At 35.5% G+C, this 13,889-nt stretch overlaps 3 protein-coding genes across 4 annotated transcripts; all 3 read left to right on the top strand.

Annotated features, from left to right (window-relative positions):
• The first annotated feature begins 286 nt into the window (after positions 1–286).
• On the top strand, positions 287–2,286 carry LOC113474472. Its single transcript, XM_026835707.1, has 3 exons — positions 287–606; positions 1,435–1,547; positions 2,030–2,286. The coding sequence occupies exons 1-3, from the start codon at positions 509–511 to the stop codon at positions 2,236–2,238; spliced, it is 420 nt and encodes a 139-aa protein (XP_026691508.1). The 5' UTR covers positions 287–508; the 3' UTR covers positions 2,239–2,286.
• A 790-nt stretch (positions 2,287–3,076) lies between these two features.
• On the top strand, positions 3,077–3,957 carry LOC100186987. The gene is made up of 3 exons (XM_018814841.1): positions 3,077–3,433; positions 3,546–3,599; positions 3,826–3,957. Exons 1-3 carry the CDS (start codon positions 3,172–3,174, stop codon positions 3,861–3,863), a joined length of 354 nt encoding a protein of 117 aa, XP_018670386.1. The 5' UTR covers positions 3,077–3,171; the 3' UTR covers positions 3,864–3,957.
• A 1,713-nt stretch (positions 3,958–5,670) lies between these two features.
• LOC100182274 (mucin-13) lies at positions 5,671–13,186 on the top strand. 2 transcript variants are annotated; one of them, XM_026834652.1, is made up of 13 exons: positions 5,671–5,834; positions 8,676–8,804; positions 8,870–8,961; positions 9,128–9,277; positions 9,493–9,574; positions 10,032–10,172; positions 10,483–10,593; positions 10,662–10,813; positions 11,111–11,164; positions 11,459–11,515; positions 11,584–11,637; positions 11,950–12,000; positions 12,307–13,186. In XM_026834652.1, exons 1-13 carry the CDS (start codon positions 5,741–5,743, stop codon positions 12,340–12,342), a joined length of 1,203 nt encoding a protein of 400 aa, XP_026690453.1. In that variant the 5' UTR covers positions 5,671–5,740; the 3' UTR covers positions 12,343–13,186. The 2 variants fall into 2 exon arrangements, with proteins under 2 accessions (XP_026690453.1, XP_002127870.1); XM_002127834.4 differs by lacking the exon at positions 5,671–5,834 and adding an exon at positions 6,814–8,351.
• The last annotated feature ends 703 nt before the right edge of the window (positions 13,187–13,889 follow it).

Genomic DNA, 13,889 nt, shown 5'->3' with positions numbered 1-13,889 from the left:
AGTGCTTTGTTTGAACAGGAGAGAAGTTTTCTCCATCGAGTTAAAGATTCGCCGCTTTCTCTTTATTATAAATGAACGCGCTCTTGCGCGCAACTCTCTATTACGTAACATGACTTTATTTACATATGGTTCATTTTACATTACATTATTGTGTTTAAACAAAGCAGTGCCGAACTAATAATCATAACGAAATATTCCCTGTTTAGGTTAAAGTTAAACAGAAAAAAAAAACTTTATAAAAAGCCAAGATGTCGAACCAGTCATGCGTGAAAAACATTTTGAATATCCAATAATATTACGTAATTCTGTTTCGGTGTTTTAATGATCAAAGGTATCTGCCTCATCACCACAGTGGTGATGGAACGTTGTAACGTCGATCGTAATGCGCGCTAGATATTGTAGCGGCGCTGGGAATTCCCCTGGTGAAAACCGATTTATGGAGATTCTATCATGCGTAAAGATAATGCGGTATTTGTATCGGGCAGGTTTTAAAGTGTAAATAAAAACGATGCATGTTTGCATAATGATGGAGTCTAAGCAAAAAGCAAATAAGAGAACGATCAAGTCATCGAAGACGAACGAAGAACAAATAAAATGCATTTTAAGGTAAGGGCATGTATCTTACTACCTGTATGGTAACTAATTGTAATGCGTGCTATTAACGCGTTGAATTGCATGTAGTTAGACGAGGTAAAAGTTTAATTTGGAGGTAAGTCGCATGTACCGGGACCCTGGCACGCTTTGGTCTTGGACCCAACCTATATATAGTAAGGTGGGGGAAGATGGGACACCTTTTCATTTTATTTTCTCGTCCCATTTGGTATTAAACAAAGAACATTTAAATAATTATAAACCCGTATCCTCACAACTCCCATATTCGGATATTAGGTGCTAAAGGTGTCCCAATTTCCCCCATCCTACTATATAATAAAACTCATTGTTATATTATCTGCAACATTTAATCGTTCATTCGTTCCACTTGTATAAACAATATCTGCAATTATTGTTCCATTCGTGTTAAATATGTCGTTTAAAAGTTACATTACTTTATATAGTAGGATGGGGGAAGATGGGACACATTATCATTCTATTTTCTCGTCCCATTTGGTAATAAACAAAGAACATTTAAAGAATTGTAAACCTGTATCCTCACGACTATATAGACGGCCGTTGTTAATTGGTTATAACACGATCAATATATTTGGATGTTATGTGCTAAAGGTGTCCCGTCTTTCCCCACCATACTTATACAATACGATAACTTCTGACCTCTAGGCATATTAGTATTATATTACTATTATAAATTGTGTTTGAGAGAAATATCTGTATATTGCATTCCACACCTGCTTATTAAACAATACATCCGGAAGACAAACGAGACGGGAATGCAGTCTTACCTATATATATATATATATATATATATATATATTTCAGGCGTGTATTCTTGTCGTTATATTCGCCTTGGTGGCATCTGTATGCTCTAAAGAAGAGACAAAGGGAGAAATGTTTAAACGAGTGGCAAGAAGTGTTTCTGGCAGAGACAGAAGGTAATGAAACTGAAACGGCGTATAGCAAAACCTGTGTTAATGTATAAATCAATTTGAAACAGTATTGTAATACTTGTTTGTTTATCGTCTGGCGGTGTGGCATAGTGCGCGCTTGCCACTAACCCAGAGGGGAGGGCTCAAGGCTCCTCTCTGCTACCTTTGCGGGGGTATGTGTTCCTGGGCAATTAACGACAATTGCTTCAACCCGGTGGTCACTAATCGGTTGTTTAAATTATTAACCCCACAGAAAAAAAACAATCACTAACAACTGTACAGCATACATGGTAACACGCCTGTGTTATAACGACTGTCGTTTTCCGGCCGCTCGAGGATAAAGCAAGTTTCATTAATTCTTTAACTGCTGATTGGGTAATTCATTCGATGTTACTGTTACATGTTACTATAATTAACAAGCTAACGAAAAAAAATAGGCAAGGGTTGTTTACACATTTCCACTTACAAGTATTACTTCGATTGTGCAGGTCTCTTCGCCAGTACGGATGCAGCGTACATAGCAGCACAACGCACTATGAAGCTGTCGCCAGGTGGCGCCAAATTACTTTGGTGTGCCGAAATTTGGAAGAGGCGTACATCAGCATTGTCGCTTGCAGCAGAACCTGTTACAACCCAATCACTTGTCAAGCGTTACCAGAAATTAAAGGCGTTGCGGTCCGGCGCACCGTTGTTGTGACACCACGCACTGGTTCCACAGTTGAGTTGGACCTGCCTGCTTTCTGCAAGTGTGTTCCACTGCAGCCAAGAGCTACCTGCAACCACACAGCGGGATAGTCGGAAACCAGAACATGTTATGCCACAATCGTATACACAGTGTTACATTTTTTATACACGTACTGTATTACCTTTTGGACTGATATTGTGCAATTTTCTTTTATTATATATTGCAATAAATACAACATAAAGCAATTTCCGATTATTAAATAAACTGCAGCGTTTCATAATCAGTTTTGGACTGGCATTTAACCATTTTTAAAAGTAGAGTTTGACTAAACACAACTGTTAAAGAGAAATTGCATTAAAACCGAGCGTTCCCACGGAAAAATGTATTTTTTTAACTCCCGGTATAAGCTGCAGGGAAAAAGCCAATCATTGCTTTTGTCGGACACCGAAAACAGCTATGGTGGAATAATCATTTGAAGGAAGGGAATAACAAAGAGTTAAAGCTATTGTGTTGGAAAAGCCGGTTTGCTGATTATTTTGATTCCGTTCCCAGCAGCAAACAAACGACAATAATAATCGCGTATCCTTGGTTGGCGGGATATAATAGTTATTGGTGTTTTGTGTTTTCGTAACATTATTAAGTTCCCAGCAACCAACAATGAAAATATTTTAGGAGTTTTCTGTTATCGGAAACTACGAGGCAGGAATAAAATTGAACAAAAGATTAAAAATTATATTGTAATTTCCTGCTATCTTGCATATGAGAAGGCGCTGCAGAAAAGTTCCCAGGCAATAAAGGTATATATACGATGATGAATATTCGTTCGACGCAGCAGTGCCTTGTACCTTAAATAGGCGCAGACACGTTGCCAAATCGAGCACCAGCTATATAGTAGAATGTTACATAAATGCGTTATATACAATAGAAATTGGTTTTTACTTTGTAATGTATATAGTAGTTGTTTTACATATATATATTTTTTTACAGATGAATAACTCAGCCGTATTTCTCCTGACCCTTGTTGGTCTCCTTGTTCTCGTCGAAACCGCCTTGTCGTTCAAGCAAAAAGACGCATGGCCGTACAAGCAAAAAGCGGACGCGTGGCCATACAAGCAAAAAGCGGACGCGTGGCCGTACAAGCAAAAAGCGGACGCGTGGCCGTACAAGCAAAAAGCGGACGCGTGGGCCTACAAGCAAAACGCGGACTGTAAGTCTTTATGATAAAAGGGCACAAAGTGTCCCATACATCATATGCAGCAGCACGTATAAAAGTATCTTATGTGGGGATTCATACCATTTTAACTAAGTTTACATTACAGCTGATGCCATGGAATCCTTGTCCCAGGAAATGGAAAACGAAGATGCTGAACTAAGTAAGTGAATTATTTAAAATTGCTCCAATAAACGGTCCATTATGGTTTCTCTAATGGGTAACCTGTTACATAAAAGTAATGAAAAAAGTATATAAACAACCTATAAACTTACAAATACATGTTAACTCGCAAGCATATTAAAACTGGGTGTTGTAGCCACGCCACTCATAATTAATAGGTTAATATTTGTTCATGTCTAATGCAATTAACCATTTCTGTATTCCAGGTGAACTTATGTTGGGCTTGGAGCAACTTCCTTTGTAAGCTGTAATGGAACAGCACCACTTGGTTGAGTGCTATTGAACATGTCGACCCCATAGTTGATCTTGTTAAGAAATAAACCATTGTATTGAAAAACTATTAGTGTTTAAATATAGTTATGGGGGAAGACGGGTATACAAAGTGAGATAGGCCGTGCGAAATAATTAATGACTGTGATTAAGTAATATACCTTATTTTTAAATCTATCAAAAAGCGAACATTCGATAAACGGTAAAATATTAAATAACGTTTGAAAGTAAAGTGAAAGAAAATAAAAACAATTACGTAACTCTTTTCATCATTTCAAACCCGCATAAACAATTCATTTCTCAGTTTTAAAATTATAAACCTCAAGTCCAATTCTGACGTAAATTGTCGGGACGATACGTTTTTCTATACCTTTTAATTCGTTTAATTGTTGATTTGTGTGAACCCAAATCGGTTGATTTGTTGACAGTTGACACGGTTAGTTTAATGTTAAAATGCAAGATGTGTTAATCATTTCTGATGACTATTGCAAAGCTAACAACGAATATATTTCTGTCACAATTACAAGCATGTGAGTATACCAACTATGCTTGTATTGACGTACTAACAGTGCAATGCCCAGCAATACGAAAGTCATTTCTCCAGTATACGCAAGCGCGTAATCTTGCTATGCTTGGCACACTCACGAGTGCTTTTAATTGCTTTGGTATGTACATAACGCTTAATCATATCACGTGGTCAAATTACACATACGAATTACGTAATAGTTCTGCTTATCTGGGCCAATTAACGTAATGTTTGAATGTAAAACAATGTTACAGATACAGCACCAAATAATTGGTTATAATACGTCCATTACATGTATGCTTACTACTAAATAAATGCAAAGGTGTCTATGAGAGTCTTGGTTTCATTTATAACAATCTAAGGTTTTAAGGTAAAAACGTAATTAGATATTTTACAACTAAAAATGATTGATATAGATAAATAAATCTAAACTGCACACGTTTCTGTTACGAATTTCTTTGTAGTGTATAGTGTAGTTACGTTGTATAGCAATAAATTTTAACGCCATTTATTTAAATCTACAATTTAACTTAAATTTCGTCTGTATAGTAGCGTGGGGGAAGATGGGACACCTTTTTCAGTATAAAAGTGTGGGGGAAGATGGCACACTTTTTCATTCTATTTTCTCGTCGCATTTGGTAGTTAACAAAGAACATTCAAAGAATTATAAAACCGTATCCTCACGACTCCCATATAGACCATTGGTTATTGTTTAAAATACGATTTGGATATTTAAATATCATGTGCTAAAGGTGTCCCATCTTCCCCAATCCTACTATATAATGCGTTTATCGTGTCAGGTTTATGGTCAACAAATAAACGGAAAACTTATTTGCGGTGAAACTTATATTGGGTTAAACATGGTTTAGGGGTAATAACTAACAATATTAATAAACCAATATTGTCGAGGACTCTGTAGCGCTCGAATGTGTGCGTAGTTCAGTTTTAATCTCCTATATATATACTCTGGGCACTCGTGATTTTGTCATTCTCATATAGCCCGCGATGGTAGGAGAACAGAAGTAATAAATATGTGGTGAAGTCGTGAATAGCATTCTCTTATTTTTCAGTTCGGGTTAAGATACATTTTTTTCTGTTAAAAGTGGGCGGAAACTAACGACACGATTATATAACAAATGTGTGCAGTATTTTCTTAAGTGAATATAAATATAGATAATTTAGAAGTAGTTCAGAAGGAAGTAGCTTATTTCGCGTTCTGAATATTTTTAAAAAAATTTAAATATAAAACTAACACGCGCTGACTTTTCTTACGCAGAGACAATTACTAAAACTTTCTACCTGCTTCTAAATTTCTATACAAAATAATGAACAAGAAAATTAAAGGAACGTGCATTTTATTGCTGGTCAACTTTATCTGTCAAACTTTGGCGCAGAGTGGGGTCGGAAGCGGAGACGACGGTAAGAAAATATGAATTCATACTTTATTTTTTGGTCAAGTCATGTAAAGTGCATTTTAAAACATTGCTGCGGAAACATTGCCGCTTTCTTATATATATTACATGTTATACTTTATATAGTAGGGTGGGAGAAGATGGGATACCTTTAGCACATAATATCTAAATATCCTGATCGTGTTTTAAACAATTACTAACGGTCAATGGAAGTCATGGGCATATAGTTTTATAATTTTTTGAATGTTCTTTGTTCACTACTAAACGGGGCAAGAAAATAGAGGTAAAAGGTGTCCCATTTTAAAATACAGAGGGTAAGTCGGAACAAATTAAAATGCTGTCGAATAATACTGTAACATTTTTCTGTCTATTATTTAATACACTATACAATATTCTATATCTGCTCCGTACACTACAGCAAGTGCATTACTTTTGTATATCATTTTATTTTCACTTTTAAAATTATTTAAAGCGGTCACTATTTTTGATACTTTACTGCTAGCATATTTTTTGTACCTGGAATTGAATCTGGCTAGTCTATGTTGGCTTCAAACCGTTTAAATATAAAAACCAAACACCGGTGGTATGAAAACTGGCTCATTTATCTAAAGCAGTGGTTTTGCCCAGGTTTTGCTGACAACAGTGTTTAATGACAGTTATTTCAAAGGTGTGATACTATATAGCCTTATAGTATAAGAACAATTTGTTATATAGAGTCGTATTAAAAGAGTTATTGTATAACCTGACATCTACCTATGTATTTCAATATCGATTTCCTGAAACCAGTAAAGAATCGTTCTCAAATATTAGCCTTGTTCGTTTCGAACAGCATTGTTACATAAAACGCCTGTCCATAAAACGAGTCGTTAAAACAGAAAACTATTGCGTCGGTGTGGTTTGATGCCTGCGGTTCCGTTCTTTGTAAACCAAGCGAAACTACATGAAAGTATAAATATGAACTATCAACTGTATAGGAATAGTTATGTTTAAAATATTAAAGCTTGTTTAAAAAATACGCTATCCTATATCAAGTGCGGCACTTTCCCGTTCCATGTAATTAATGTTATCAAGCGCTTTATTTTCAATGGAATTCACATACAGTATAGGGTGAGGAAAGATAAGACACCTTTTATTTCTATTTTCTCTATCCATTTAGTAGTCAACAAAGAAGAATTATAAAACTATACCCCCACGACTTCTAGGAACCGATGTTAACTGATTAAAATACAATCAGGATGTTTGGATATTACAGTGTAAATGCAAAAACATGCATGTGTAATGTGTTGGTAAATTTGTCAAAGAAACATTTTTTTAAAACAACAACAAATAAAACATTTTGAAAGATTCGACGTAGTTTGCGATCTTTGTAAATTCCGAAGTCAGCCCATCCCACTATGCATACAGTCGAACGTTTTTCATTAGAATTGTTTGTGCGTGTGCGCTTTTTTCACGCTGACTCGTTTTATTGGTGCAATTTATTACGCAAAACATCTCACGTGTTTAAACAGAGCATAACCGAATGACGTCAGCAGAGGTACACACGGCTCGGTCAACAAAGAACGAAAAGCGATGATGTAATAAAACTTTAATCAAAAGTATCGCACATTTTCGAGTATCATAACTACAGTTACTTTTTTGGTGGTCGTTCTTGTTCCCGTATGCCAGATATACATATATAACAAAACGTATTCTATACTTTACCTATTATCTACTTCTTAATTTTATGTTTGCATTTCACTAAACACTGCGGATAATTTAAATATGGCTTTACCGTTAAGCAAATATTGCGCGGTCGTGGCAACCATAAGAGTATAATAGACCACTGTTTAACTAATGATTTCAACTTTTACGACGTCGCCTATATATACATTTTGTTCTGTGGGTCAGTTATTAGTTTTCTAAGTTGTTTGGGTTGGGTATTCGTTTCTTCACTTCAAAAAAGGAAAGAACGCAAAGTAGCAGTGTTTAATATAGAATTTAAAAATGTGTTAAATATAGAATTTAGAAATAATTTGATTTAATTCCAGCAGCATACACAGAACTCTCTTTCACTATATACGCGCAGAAGTTTAAAACGTTTATGATAAAATGCTTCGTATTGTTGTCATTGCTGTGTCTGTCCTCTGTCTTCTGTTGACTTCCGATGTTTCCAAAGCAACAACAATGAATTCAACAACAACAACAACTATGACTGTCAGTAAGTCAACTGATACGGCTGTCATGCCGTCACCACAACCGAACAACAGCACCGCTACAACTACTCAACCCAGCATTAGCGCTACTGCTACAATAACAGATAATACTACAAGCAGTTCAAGTGCACCGTCAAACAGTTCGGCAAATTCAACACCTCCACCCAGCAGTAACACAACGGCACCGACAAATGTTTCAGCAACTGTAACATCAAGCACAGACAACAACAACAGCAGTAAACCACAATTGTCAACAAATACCACAAGCAATACAGAAACAATAAGTTCGACTCAGCCGTCAGTTGTGATTACAACGCCAACATCGGCAGAAGGTAGCACCTGGTCTGAAGCCCCGCCACACAATTACTACAAATTTTGATTTAAAGCCGAATATGTTTTATAGTGGATCTTCGAAATGTAGTCGCAGCGATTCCGTACAGAAAGTCGTAACTCGAGTGTTTTTTGAGTACAGCAAAAGCGCAAAAAATATTTTTGTTTCTAAAATCACTATGCTGTTTTTGAATGAACGCAAACACATTGTAAAGTGTTTTATATTATATTTAACATCACCTACACAAAATACCCGTACTTTTTTAATTTAATTGATTTATTTCGTATTAGAACAACTAAAGTGTTACAGAAAATTCCTATTACAGCGAACCAGTGCCAGCAAGTACCAAGCGTGTGTAAGGACCCTGGTAGTTGGTGCAACCAGATCACTGATATGACATTCGAATGTCTGTGCAAACCTGGGTTTTATAATGACTCGCTATCATGTGAACCAGGTATATAAGCCTTCTGATGGCAACTGTGTTATGTTAAGTGGAGTGTTCATAAAAATATTTTACAGCATTGCAATTCGGTGGACAATTAGTGTATGCCAGCTCGAGTTTTATGAGAGCTTCAGCCAAACAAGCAAGCATTAGTGAAGTTGAAGATTTTGTAAGTCATTACACTGGTTCATTTTGACTGTATGGTATAGTAGATAGTAATGATAAAACAGTCCTTGTGACGCGAAAATGTTTACAAACTATAATTACATAAAAGTCATAAACCTTAACGCATGGCATCTATTAAAAACACTTAACTAATCGAATTTACGTTGCAGCTTAATCCTATTTACAAAAACACCAACGGGTATATTAATGTTGATAATATCAACGTAACAGCAGCCACGTTCGCCTCATATGTTCTGCTATATAAACCAACATCAACCGAGAGTGTTGAAACCATACAAAAAGCAATGCAGGATGGATTGGTAAGTGACATTTATATAAATCCTAATATACTATGTTACATGAAATAACTCGTCACGATTTATGCATGAGTTTGTCCATTACTCTTATAATATTCTCCATTTAATGTGTTTTCATTATATGCTAAATAATTTAACGCTATGTACATATTGAGTATGGCATACAATATTATTATACAAAAGCACAGTTAAAGAGTTTTTAAATGTTTTGAAAACAGGATGCCTGTTCAGTCGGCCCTGATGGGTGCGTAGTTGGTAGTCAGCCACTAAATGAGACAGCAACCGTCGAAGCATCTGGAAGTAAGTATTCTCACATTTCTTTCAAAAAATCCTATAAATCCTGTTACATACTTCTCAGTTTTACATACAAAATTTCACAAAAGTACAGTCCGCTAAAAAACCCACTATATCTATGATAATAACAACGGAACAATTTGAAAAAATAACACTTTAAAAACTATAAACAAATAGTAATATATTCGAAACAAGGCCACTTATTAACCATGTACTGGTTTAAATTGATTGGTCGCATACCTTGATAGGGTGGGGTAAGATGGGACAGTTTTTATTCTAATTTTTCGTATAATTTAGTAGTGAACAAAGAAAACTTACAGAAATATATAACTGCAATCACACGACTCGAAAAAAGCGGTTTTTAAATCACGATAAGGAAATATAAGATGTTGGGTGCCATAACATCAGTAGCCAATCTTACCCAAGTAATATACACTGCAATAAACAGTTCCATCCATTACAGCGTATTCAGTCGCCGTATGCGATCAATATGAAGGATATTGCGACACAATTTCCACAAGTTGTTCAACTATTGAAGGAAGTTTGAATTGTAAATGTAATCCAGGTTATGTAACGATGGATGGGAATAGTCAATATTGTAAACGTAAGTGTTGTCTTAACGCCCACTTTTTTATATTAAATTGTTTTAATTTATTAATTACAAATCACTGTTAGTCAACGGTATGGTGGTATTAGCAGCTATGTGCCTTTATTAACACTGATCCCAGAGTGGTATTATTCTTGCTAAGTGCCTTCTTTTTGTTGCTTTTGATTAATATAGTCCTTGTTGTCGTATATATTCAAAAAGAAAGTAAAGTGCATGTTGTATAAAGTATTGCTAGATGGCAACATTGATTATGTCACCATGCTAGTTGCATAACACTTAAAGGAACTTTCGTTTTTTATATGTACAGTTGACATTTGCAATACCGACTCCGACTGCAATGGTCCGTTTGGAGAATGTGTGGGTCAGCCCGGATCATGCAAATGTGTGTTTGGTTTCTCTGGAACACACTGCCGAGATCGTAAGTAGATGGAAAGATGAAACATATCGTTTAAATGCCATTAAGGTTAAAATATCGTTTGTATTTAGCTTGGCTGCTCGTGTTTATTACGGTCGGTGGGTCTCTTCTACTTATCTTAATCGCTGTTCTTATCGCACTGTGCGTTTCAAAAAGCAAGAGCAGCAAAAAATCAAAATCAGCAGCGTACCAAAATGGCAACAACAGCTCCACGCTACACGAGGTATAATATATTGTTTTTGACTCGTATAACGCAGATGTTTTTAAAAACTATAATATACAGTAGGCTGGGGGAAGACGGGACACCCTTTACCTATATTTTCTCGCCCCGTTTAGTAGTAAACAAAGAACATTCAAGAAATTGTAATACTATATGCCCACGACTTCCATTGACCGTTAGTAATTGTTTAAAACACGACTAGAATATTTAGATATTATGTGCTAAAGGTGTCCCACCTTCCCCCACCTTACTATAAATATGTAAAATATGTAATTAAAAACACGATAATTTTGTTTTCAGAATCCATTCTACGACAAGAAAGGAAATATACCGGAGTCAACTGAAAACGTTTTGGTAAAGACCTAAAAATTGTTTATATATGTTTAGGTTGTGAGTGGGGTGGGGAAGACCTTAACGCATAAAACTGTAATAAGCTGATCGTGTTTTAAACAATTAATAACGGTCTAAGGCAGTTATGAGGCTACAGTTTTATCATTCTTTCAATGTCCTTTGTTTACTACCAAATGCATGGGACGAAAAAATAAAATGAAAAGGTGTGTCATCTTTCCTCACGCTTCTATACGCATATTTGTGGCTGTTTAAATTTTAAAGCATTTCTTTAAATTTATTGGGGTTCTTTCGTTTCAGAAAACTTTTAACTACAAATTCAACGGAAATATGCGAGCCACGGTCCCTTCTAACTTGGTAAGTGTTATTGCTACGTACCATTTGAGCTGTGTAAGTAAATAAACGTCATTAATTTTTTTACTTAGAACTTCGACGATGAGAATTACAAAAGACGCAGTCATGCACCTTCGGAGCGAGCGGTAAGTTTGTTTAGGCACAATCATTGAAATTTGATTTAACGAACAGATTAAACGTATAATGGTATGAAAGCTTTTTTAGGTTTGATGTGGAATATAATACACCAATAATAAGTATCGCTTATACGTTATTAAATATATATACCAGTAAGTTAAACATTGCATGATACTAGGAAAAAAGCTATTTTTAAAGGTCCACACACTTTGTTTCGCAACCCTCCCTCGGTATAGAAATTCGAAAGGCTAACTATTAAACACACAAGGGTTCTTTCCAGCTTGACTCACAAATTCAATAAACTCTGTTTACATTTCAAGGGCTCGAACGCAAGCGACAATAGAAGTTATGTACCAGACTCCCACTATGAGGTATAACTATAGATACACCATGTACATATAAGTGTTTCTTGTATTATATTATACAATTATCCAAGCTTCGTATATTACGGAGGACAAGCAGTAACTGCACCATACTGCTATGACATACATATGACATACGTACCTCTAAAACACGGCCCAAATTGTGTCGTTATTTCATTGGTTTGGTCGTCGACCAGCAGTACGGTTTAAAAAAATAGGTTGACATAACTATTAATTTATGCATGTTAATGAAATCTTCCACTGACACCAACATGACATCTGCCAACTTAGGTTACCACTATTTTATATTTCCAGAGAAACGGTCGAGGTCACAACAACTATCTGGATTGATACGTTCAACGTTATCTCTTTTACCATTCCATTTTCTTTTCATTTTTATAAATTTGTGTGCTGGAACGCCAAAGACATTCGCGATAAAACAAGACGTTTGTGTTTGTATTTTAAATTAAATTAAATTCTTAAATATTTAACGTTTTCCGGCCTATTCAGTTTACATTTCTGTTAACTTGGAAGGTTTATATTGCGTGGACCTTGAAAAGACAAAGCTTTGTCACCTAATATGTTTTAACCCCGCCTTATTTTCCAGTGACAGGTTACAGCCAAAAATGCACACGTCATATGTGTGTTCTAAATTCCTTTTTTGCGATTAACCTTCCAGAGTGTAGTGAGTGAACACATATCGTCAGTTTTGTATCGTTAATATTTAACTGAAGCGTCAATTGTTCAAACTGTTGGGTGTGGTTTATTCCATCGTCAAAAAGTTAATCATTTTCAAGCCCTCCATGTTTCTTTATCATTTATACTGCAGTTGCGTGAGGCGCATTTTTAAAGTTTGTTATATATTGCGCATACATTGATTATTGACCAACCCTATATTGTTCGAATATGAGTTAGTGCTCAGATATGCAATCGTTTTTATGGCCCTAAATACCATCGCATAAAGTTCAACGTTCTCACCACAGTCACGCAAGCATCGCTATATAAAACACAGTTGCCATAACACAGTCTTTGTTTTTCTTGCTATAAATCGCTTACTGTTTGCCCGCATATTAATTTAGTGTACATTCCGGTATATTAATTTATTGTATTTCAGCAGCTCAAGCGAAAGTAATGCTGCATGATTGCGACATATGTCGTTTTACAAGTTTAAAAATAAATCACAATTTATACTAACATCTCATGTCGCATTTGATTAGTAGACGTGACGAACATTGTTATTCCCATGATCAGTGGAATCCAAACGGTTTCAAAACAGCCTATAGTTCAAAGTCTAGAAAACAAGGCACGCAATACATTTATCGCTAACATAGGACTCTTTGTCGGAAAGCAAAAGTGTTTGCATAATAGGAAAATAAATACTTTTGAAATATCTTAGCATACTCTACGAGAGTCTACGTTTAAATTAAAGTGATGAGTGACTTATAGTTTTAACTAAAATTTGCACCGTATCTGCAAGTGTGTACCGAAGTGATTTAACGTTTTGGAGTATTATGAATTACCTTTATTTTCACTGGTATGCCAAAATACAAGTATATCTAACAACATTATGTATTTATTCTGATCAGCTTATTAAATTGTCAAGTAATAGATATTTGTTACGTCACACTTCACTTTCCTGCTAAAATCCGCTAACGTGATAAGCACCTCCATTTCTTGCGTGATGTCTTGCTGTAGTTTTGGTTTGTTTCAACTCAGTTGGGCGGCTTTTAAAACAATTGCTTTTTCCAATAAGAGTCTTTAGCTTAGGATACCAATATACCATGTATATGTTCCTATACCCGGTTTGACCAAGTAAAGGTAGGTTACTTTATGTTTACTACTAGACTTCTGCATTGTGTTTAGAAATGTACAATCGTATGTTTCATTCAACCAACCAG

Source organism: Ciona intestinalis, chromosome 1, assembly GCF_000224145.3.
Source record: "Ciona intestinalis chromosome 1, KH, whole genome shotgun sequence".
Classification (NCBI taxonomy): domain Eukaryota; kingdom Metazoa; phylum Chordata; class Ascidiacea; order Phlebobranchia; family Cionidae; genus Ciona; species Ciona intestinalis.
Note: the sequence above shows the minus strand (reverse complement) of the source record. Positions and strands in the feature narration are given on the sequence as shown.